The sequence below is a fragment of the Glycine max genome, chromosome 16 (assembly GCF_000004515.6).
Source record: "Glycine max cultivar Williams 82 chromosome 16, Glycine_max_v4.0, whole genome shotgun sequence".
In the NCBI taxonomy this organism is placed as follows: Eukaryota; Viridiplantae; Streptophyta; class Magnoliopsida; order Fabales; family Fabaceae; genus Glycine; species Glycine max.
The window spans coordinates 9750178-9759542 of record NC_038252.2 but is presented as its reverse complement, the minus strand read 5'-3'; the positions used below and the strand labels follow the sequence as shown (position 1 = coordinate 9759542).

The 9365-nt window shown below is 35.0% G+C and overlaps 1 protein-coding gene across 1 annotated transcript; it reads left to right on the top strand.

The window, feature by feature from the left end:
* The first annotated feature begins 478 nt into the window (after positions 1–478).
* LOC106796494 (serine/threonine-protein phosphatase 7 long form homolog) lies at positions 479–2828 on the top strand. The gene is made up of 4 exons (XM_041010424.1): positions 479–1323; positions 1406–1490; positions 1575–1979; positions 2061–2828. The coding sequence occupies exons 1-4, from the start codon at positions 479–481 to the stop codon at positions 2736–2738; spliced, it is 2013 nt and encodes a 670-aa protein (XP_040866358.1). The 3' UTR covers positions 2739–2828.
* The last annotated feature ends 6537 nt before the right edge of the window (positions 2829–9365 follow it).

The window sequence follows — 9365 nt, the reverse complement described above, 5'->3', positions numbered from 1 at the left end:
TTAGGTAGTATTTTAAGTTTTGTTGTGTTAAATTTATGTACGTGTTTAAATTTTTAATTTTGTTATGTATTTTAATTTGGTAATTTATTTAAATTTGTGTAGGTATGTAATTTTTAATTTTGTTATTTGTATAGTATTTTAGGTAGTATTTTAAGTTTTTTGTGTTAAATTTTTGTACGTGTAACAAATTTATGTATTTTAAGTTGGTCATTTATTTTAATTTGTGTAGCTATTAAGTTTGTAATTTTGTTATTTGTAGAGTATTTTAGAACATTTATTTAAATTTGTGTAGTTATTAAATTTGTAATTTTGTTATTTTGAATATTTTTATTTGTTCAAATTGATGTATTTTGTTATTTATTCAGATTTTAATGATGTGGTATGTATATTTAATTGATTTTTTGTAAATGTAGTTAATTTTTTTAATGTACAATTTTTGTTGTGAATTTTTTGTATTACATTTTACTTTACAGTATCAATGACATCTTCGTCCTCATCTTCATCTGGTATACACATTAAGTCTGGTCCAATAGATGGAGACGTTTTATGGTTGCAACCTAAACATGTTTCTGAACATGTTTGGAATGGAGAACCAGACAGGAAGTTACATATCAGACGAGCTGTACCCATCTATCAAGGGCAAGAAGCAATACCAGAGGAAATTATTCCTCTGCTTCGCCAATCGGGATTTTATTGGATTATGAAAATGGGGTACCTAAAAATTAATTCTTCATTAATTACAGCCTTGATTGAAAGATGGAGGCCCGAGACACACACGTTTCACTTGAGATGCGGAGAGGCTACGATTACTCTTCAAGATGTGTCAGTCTTGTTAGGTCTTCATACTGAGGGGACACCATTAATTGGTCAGACTAATCTTGATTGGGCTGAATTGTGTGAAGAATTATTGGGAGTCAGACCACAGGAAGGTGAACTTCAAGGCAGTGTGGTCAAATTAAGTTGGCTGGCTCACCATTTTTCTGAAATAAATATCCATGACGGTAACGTACAACAATTAAAAAGATTTACCCGTGCATGGATCCTTAGATTCATAGGTGGAGTTCTATTTGTTGATAAAAGCAGCAGTAAAGTTTCCCTAAGGTACCTCCAATTTTTACGGGACTTTGAACAGTGCAGCACATATGCATGGGGACCTGCCGTGCTTGCTTATTTATACAGAGAGATGTGTAGCGCCACCGATTACAAAATAAAATCAATCGGAGGTATGTGCATCTTAATCCAAATGTGGGCATGGGAACGCTGCACGACTTTGGCTCCAAAGAGAACTCCTCCTATAATGGAAAACAAACCACTCGGACACAGGTTAGTTTTTTTAAAAAAAATCATTTGAAAATAATAAATAATGTAATGCGTCGACACTAATTATTTCATATTTTTTTTGTAGGTGGCTGCGACGTGGAAACCAACATATTGGCAATGATGATCTAATAGTTTTCCGTCGTAAATTAGATATGATGAAACGACATGAGGTAACAAGATCATTATGTATTTATTAAATAATAAATAAAATGTCATGGTTTAAGATAAATTAACAATTGTGTTATTGTATGCAGTTTGTGTGGGAGCCTTACCCAACAACTGTTATGTCGATGTTGCCTCCCATTTGTTTGGTTGGCAGTGTGGCGTGGTGCGCAGTGGTGCCACTCATTTGTTTCCATGTTGTAGAGTGGCACCAACCGGATAGGGTGTTGCGACAATTTGGAATGCAACAACCTATTCCAGAGTCTCCTTCGCAACCACAGAATATCCATGGGCTAACGCTGAAAGGCAAACAAGATGAAAATTGGTTCCAGCTGTTGGGCCCCTTTATCAGTCAGTGGAATAATCGAGATGAGTTTAGGGTCGACATTTATCCTCGACAAGAGGGCCTATTGAGTTTTAACTCGGATTACATGGTCTGGTATAGGCGAAAAACAAAAATGTTTGTCGACCCAAACAATGCAAACACGGCTACATTGGTATTTATTTCTTTTTAATTATTTAACTTGAATTTATTTTTTAAATCATCGACATTAATTTGCTTACCCTAATAATTGCAGGGTGAAGTTACCGAGACATTGCAGTATATGGTGTCACCACAAGGGCGAAACACATGGACAATTGATGATCTCGTGCCATATGTGAAAAAGTTAGCGATTATATCCCAAGAGCAAGAGAGGATCACTGAGCCTGTGGCACATGGTCCGGCATCAGAGCGTCGATTTTCCCCACAACAGTTTCACATGCTTCAGTCAAGTGTTGAAACTCGAGGATTTGACAGACGAAGGGAGATTGTTCACGCGGAAGATTTATCGCAGCAAATGGACCAGCATGGCCATGGAATGTATTACACGCCACCAACATTTTCTCAGTATCCTTCGCAGATGTATCAGTATCCTTTCGAGGATCATGACACTGATATGTCTGCAAGCGAACATTCGTTTGGTGGTGTTACGGAAACACATCCTCATTTTTCATGGCCGACCATGACCCCTTCGCAGCAACATGATGTCCCAATGGCAACACCTAATGCCCCATTAGGTCCGCAATGGGATGTACCCAGAGCAATACCTGATATGGGTGACATATTAGGTGTTGATTTGCGTCACGAGTTTTCTGCAGAGGCTGAGCAAGAAGGGCGGAGACAGCGCGCAAGAAGAAATCCGGATCGTCAAGCCCGAAGGTGGGATCGACCATGTGGCACATCCTCGCGCCATCACGGACACCATAATGACTGATTTTGATGTCTCTATTTGAAATTTGTGTTGTATCTTTGTAATTTGAATTTCAGACTTAATTTATGGTATCTGATTCTACTTGTTATGGAATTTGTTATGAAATTGCTTTTTCAATCACCATTTGATATTGAATCACCATCGCGGACACCATAATGACTATTTTTATGTCACGCATCAAACTAGAATAATAAATAAAGTCATACAGCAAAATTAACCAATGTCAAATACAGAGTTAGGGTTAGTGTATATTAGTTAGTTTTAGGACTTATGGTTTATGAGCTAGTTTTATGACTTAGGGTTTATTAGTTAGGGTTAGGATTTATGGGTTAGGGTTATGAGCTATGGTTAGGATGTATTAGTGAGGTTAAGGGTTATGAGCTAGTTTTAGGACTTAGGGTTTATTAGTTAGGGTTAGGGTTTACGGTTAGGATTTATTAGTGAGGTTATGAGTTAGGGTTCATGACTTAGGTTTAAAAGTTTAGGGTTAGTGGTATGAGTTAGGGTTAGGGTTTATGACTTAGGTTTATGAGTTAGGGTTATGATTTATTAGTGAGGTTAAGGGTCATGAGTTAGTTGTAGGACTTAGGGTTTATGGGTTATGGGTTAGGGTTAGGACTTAGGTTTTATGAGTTAGGTTTAGGGTTTATTACTTAGGTTTATGAGTTACGGTTAGGTTTATGAGTTGTGGTTAGGGTTTATTATTTAGGGTTATAGTTTATGAGTTAATTTTAGGACGTAGGGTTTATGAGTTGTGGTTAGTGGTTTATTTTTAGGGTTAGTGGATGGGGTTTAGGGTTAGTGGTTTATTTTTAGGGTTAGTGGATGGGGTTTAGGGTTAGAGGTTTATTTTTAGGGTTAGTGGTTTATTTTTAGGGTTAGTGGATGGGGTTTAGGGCTAGAGGTTTATTTTGAGGGTTAGTGGTTTATTTTTAGGGTTAGTGGATGGGGTTTAGGGTTAGTGGATATGGCTTGGGGTTAGAGGTTTATTTTTAGGGTTAGTGGATAAGGTTTAGGGTTAGAGGTTTATTTTGAGGGTTAGTGGATAATTTTTAGGGTTAGATGATGAGAGTTAGGGTTAGTGGTTTAGGGTTTAGGGTTAGTGGTTTATTTTTAGGGTTAGTGGATGGGGTTTAGGGTTAGTGGATAAGGTTCAGGGTTAGAGGTTTATTTTTATGGGTAGGATTTATGAATTAGGGTTAAGGGTAATGAGTTAGGTGTATGGCTACGAGTTAGGGTTAGGGTTTATTATTCAAGGTTTATGACTTAGGTTATGGGCTAGGGTTATGGGTAGGGTTTATGAATTAGGGTTTATTTTATGAGTTAGGGTATAGGGTTATGAGTTAGGGTTAGGGTTATGGTTAAGTAATCATAATGACTATTTTTATGTCGCGCATCAAACTAAAATAATAAATAAAATCATAAAGAAAAATTAAAGTAGATAAATCAAAATAAGTAATTTTAGCTACTAATTTTAGCTTTCTCATCTTTTATTGATTTGAAGCTACTAATTTTAGGGGTAGTGGTTCAGGTTAAGTGTTAGGGGTTAGGGTTTATGGTTAGTGGTTAGGGTTTAGGGGTAGTGGTTGAGGTTAAGTGTTAGTGGTTAGGGTTTAGGGGGAGGGGTTAGTGTTTAGGGGTAGTGGTTGAGGTTAAGTGTTAGTGGTTAGGGTTTAGTGGTAGTGGTTGAGGTTAAGTGTTAGTGGTTAGGGTTTAGGGGGAGGGGTTAGTGTTTAGGGGTAGTGGTTGAGGTTAAGTGTTAGTGGTTAGGGTTTAGGGGTAGTGGTTGAGGTTAAGTGTTAGTGGTTAGGGTTTAGTGGTTTAGGTTTAGGGTTTATGTTTATGGTTTTAACTAACGAATTCATTGAACCCCACAAATAAGTCATGTACAAAAGGAAAAATGTTTTTAACTACTGAATTCATTGAACCCCAGAAATTAAATACATTGAACAGAACGGAAACAAATACAAGTCACTCGACTAACATACATAAATCAAGGATTTGAACAACTCCCACGCTCAGATTGCATTGGACAGCGACGCCTGTTATGCCCTTCGGCTCCACATCTACTGCATTTTGTTCGGTGCTCAGATGGTTCGACCCAATCCATCTCATTTCTTATCCTTGTTGATTTTGGCCGACCTTTTGCACGAATTGTAGTTGGGTCAGGGATAAGTGTCCATGCGTCATCAGAAGGAGGAATAGCCGCTTCATTCCCAAGAGGCCACCATTGTGCGGAGTAAGCTTTTAAGATGTGCTCGTTTGTATAAACAACATCTATATATTGGTAGTAGTTCATGCTCACGTAACCACAAGCTGCAATAATGTGTGAACATGGATAGTGAAGCGCAGAATACCTTCCGCATTGACAATGACGACCATTCAAGTTTACTGCCCACTTTTGTCCGCCACGTTGCGTTATAGGGTTGAAGCTCTCCTCTACTTCAAACCTTGTGGAGTGGATATCATACACGCGAACGATGTGCGTACAGGCTTGTTCTTGATTTTTCCTCAGTTCTTTAACAAGCTTTGAACAATATACTTGGCCTTCATTTAACTGTCTTTGGGCTTGGCGGCCACGCTCAACAAAGTACTTTCGACACCTACTGTACGTTGATTTCACCAATGCCGTTATGGGAATGTTGCGACAATCCTTTAAAACCTTATTGATACATTCTGAGAGGTCCGTTGTCATGTGGCCATATCGACGTCCTTCTCTATCGTAAGCCATCGTCCATTTTTCTTTTGAGATGCGATCAATCCATGTTGCTATGGCTGGACTCAGTTCACGAAATTTTTCTAAATTTTGATCAAAAATGTGCTTGCAAGGAGTGTAGGCTGCATAAAATTAGTTATGAATAACAATTTAAAGTATAAATGAAAGTAAAATAAACGTGACCATCAAATATGAAATTTTACCCAATTTCTTCAACATTTCTTTTTGTTTGGCATTATTGAATTTTCAATTGAAGTTGCTTGCTATGTGTCGCACGCAGTAGACATGATAACCGTGGGGAGGTTGCCAGCCAAGTGCTTCGTTAGCGACAGCGGACTTTATACTCGCGTGTCGATCATATATCAGACAAATACCATTTTTATCTGTGACATGTTCACGCAAGTGTGCCAAAAACCATGACCACGCTGTCAACGTCTCACCTTCCACCACCGCGAATGCTAGAGGAAGGACACCACCATTTCCATCTTGGGATGTGGCCATCAAGAGGGTCCCACGGTATTTGCCGTACAAATGTGTGCCGTCAACTTGTATGATTGGCTTATAGTACTTGAAAGCCTCTTTACATTGGCCAAAAGTTCAGAAAACTCTATGAAATTGGCGGTGTTCGCGACTAACCGTATTTCCAACAATAAAATCATCATGTAGTATTTGAAAATACGATCCAGGAGAATGATTTTGCATGTGTGTTAGCCACGACGAAAGTTTCGCATATGACTCATCCCAATCGCCATATTCAATAGCAATGGCTTTCTATTTCGCCAACCAAGCTTTTTTGTACGACACCTTGTACGCAAATTGACTGTTAATCCTCTCTTGAATCAATGAAATTTTTATCGATGGATCTTCTCTGATCATGCCTGTCAATAGAATAACAAAATTTAAATCACAATTAAGGCTAAACAATAACATAATATGAACATAAAATGCGTACCTACTACACAAGTGGCAATTAAATCTGAATCAAGTTTCTCATGATCTTGGGTCATGGTCATATTGAGACATGTGTGTGGTCCACCCCATTGAGTGACTTTCCATGCATCAGTCTTTTTAGATAGAATTGCCCTCATGTAGAAAGGGCAAGGACAATCTGCATTTCTATTCAAGCAACAAACCACATACTTATCCCATTTGCTTTCAACCACTTTGAAACTTTGATGCACCCTCATAACATATTGTTTGACCGCATTCTTGACCGCATCTTTACTATCAAATTCCATGCCAACATATAATTCTTGGCCAACATTAAAAGTGGATGGCATCTCCAAACCACAAATGTCCTCCTCATCAGGATGGCTCCAGTTGATATTATTATAATGCAAAGCATCATTCCAGAATGGATTCTGAATTCCTTGTACACCTTACAGTCCAAAAAAAATTCAAATCATACTTATTTGGCATTAAATACAATTGTCGTGAAATAATAAATGTATTGAGTGAAGTATTTTTTAAGAGGAAATCATACCTTCTGTTGGGTGAACAATTCTTACTGGTGGAATCATCTCGGGGACTTCATTGTCTGTATCTGATATACCGTCAACACTGTCATCTTCGTCTAACGAGTCTTCAACGTATGAGTTAGACACAAGATAATCATGATCATCATCTTCGTCAAGATTTAAATTGCTCATATTTGTTGGCGGTTGTGTGTAATCATTAGATACATAATTTCCACATGATGTAAGGGAATTCGCAGAATGAAACATTGAACCACCAGCCACATCCTTTTCTATGTACAATTCTAGAACTAACATTTATTGTTGTTGTTTAAAACTTTCCAGCATCGTTTCAACGTCTTCGTCATCGCAAATTTGCAAGGCAATATATTTTCCTGACACTAAAAATCTACAACTGATAGCAGAAATAATTTCATTATTTTCTAACTTTACCTTGTCTCCAATTTTTTTCTTCAAAGCATTGAAACTAATTCCACGTTTAATCTGAATCGCTTTTTTACTGCCTTCAAATATTACACCATCATTATCTTCATATGCCCTTCCATTGAAATACAACACTGTTATAACCGAATTCATCGTGTACCTACAAAAACAATATTTTAATTAATTAATCATAAAAAATTCAAAATAGTAAAATCTAATGACAAAAAGTCTCATGAAGCAAATTTCAACCTTATGCGCACAAATTAAAATGTCAAGAACGCTCACACTTTTTTAAAGCTGAAATGTAGTTTTTAATATACACCAACACTGAAGAAATTTAATTAAAAATTTGATGACAACTGAAAACTACTTTTAATTAAAAATTACTTAAATAAATTATAATACAAATTATTTTACTTGAAACTAATAAATAAAATAAATTACTTTAAAAAAATTCTAATACAAATTAATTTACTGGAAACTAAGAAATAAAAAAATTACTTAAAAAAAATTACTTGAAAGCTAAAATCTACTTTTAATTAAAAATTACTTAAAAAAATATCAGAATACAAGTTATTTTACTGGAAACTAACAAATAAAAAAAATTACTTCAAAAAAATTACTTCAAAGCTAAAATCTAGTTTTACTTAAAAATTACTTTAAAAAATTATAATATAAATTATTTTACTAGAAACTAACAAATAAAAGTGTCACATTTAAGGATATAAAAGTGTCATATTTTACTACAAAATGAGAATATTTTCTTTCAAAACTTAAGGCTTTTTTGAGAATAAGGCTTTTTTTAATCGAAATATTTTTATTTTTATTGTGAGTAAAATATAATGTTTTAATTAGTAATTTTTAATGCGAAGGTTTAAAACAATTTAATTTACTTAAGTTTTTTAAGATTCTGAATAAAAGTAGCAATTTAAGAATTTTAAATAAAAATTAAATAATTAATTTTTTTTATTATAAAAGACAAATAAATTAATTAAAATAACAAATTTCACAAACTAAAACAACACTGAATTTAAATGAGCAAAATATGACTAAACCTAGTTAGCAAAAAAAAAAAAGACTAAACCTAGTATTTATTATAATTTGAGAAAAGAACTCAGATGAATCATGCATCATAAATTTATTGCCTTTTATAATAAATATTCTAAAAGTTATAACAATAATAATTTTTAATTGATTCATCATGTAAATTTTTTGTTTCTTACATTTCTGATCATTAAATTTTTATTACGTTGCCTTATGTTTGTGGCATGAGTAACGAAATGCTATATATATTTTTTTGTTACAACTACAAGTTCAAGCTTTTAACGTATCATACTTTTCATTAAATTTTTATTACATTGCCTTATGTTTGTGGCATGAGTAACGAAATGCTATATATATTTTTTTGTTACAACTACAAGTTCAAGCTTTTAACGTATCATACTTTTCATTAAATTGTAATTTTCATTTCCTCATTTCTTTAATTGTAGAATTCCACTCACAATTTTGAAAAAAAAAATTATAACAGCTCAAATCTGAGTAAAATATAGATTGAAGAAACAAATACAAAACCTTATGCGGATAAATCTGAACAAAATCTCAACAAACACAGCTCAACAAGAACATGCTTAAAAAGAAATTATAACTTCGAAATTACAAACCTGATTAAGATATATAGATTGAAGAAGCACAAAGGAAAACTGCAGCTCAAATCTGAGTACATACTCACAATTTTTTCAAAATTAAAATCTGAGTACACATGCAACTACAGTGAGAAGTATATAAAGCCCTTAAATCGCCATTGGAAGTGGCTATTTTGTATGCCCTAAATCGCCAGAGGGAGTTGCAACTTGCACTCAAATCGCCAATGGCAGTTGCAACTCCCCTTTCTCTGGAAAAAAAAAAAAAAAAAAAGCAGCCAGTAGGCTTCTGAAAAGCCTGTGCTACGCCTGAAAATCCAGCAGCCAACCTGCCAGTTTGACTGGCGGTTTCCAAAACCAGGAGAAGACTCGCTAG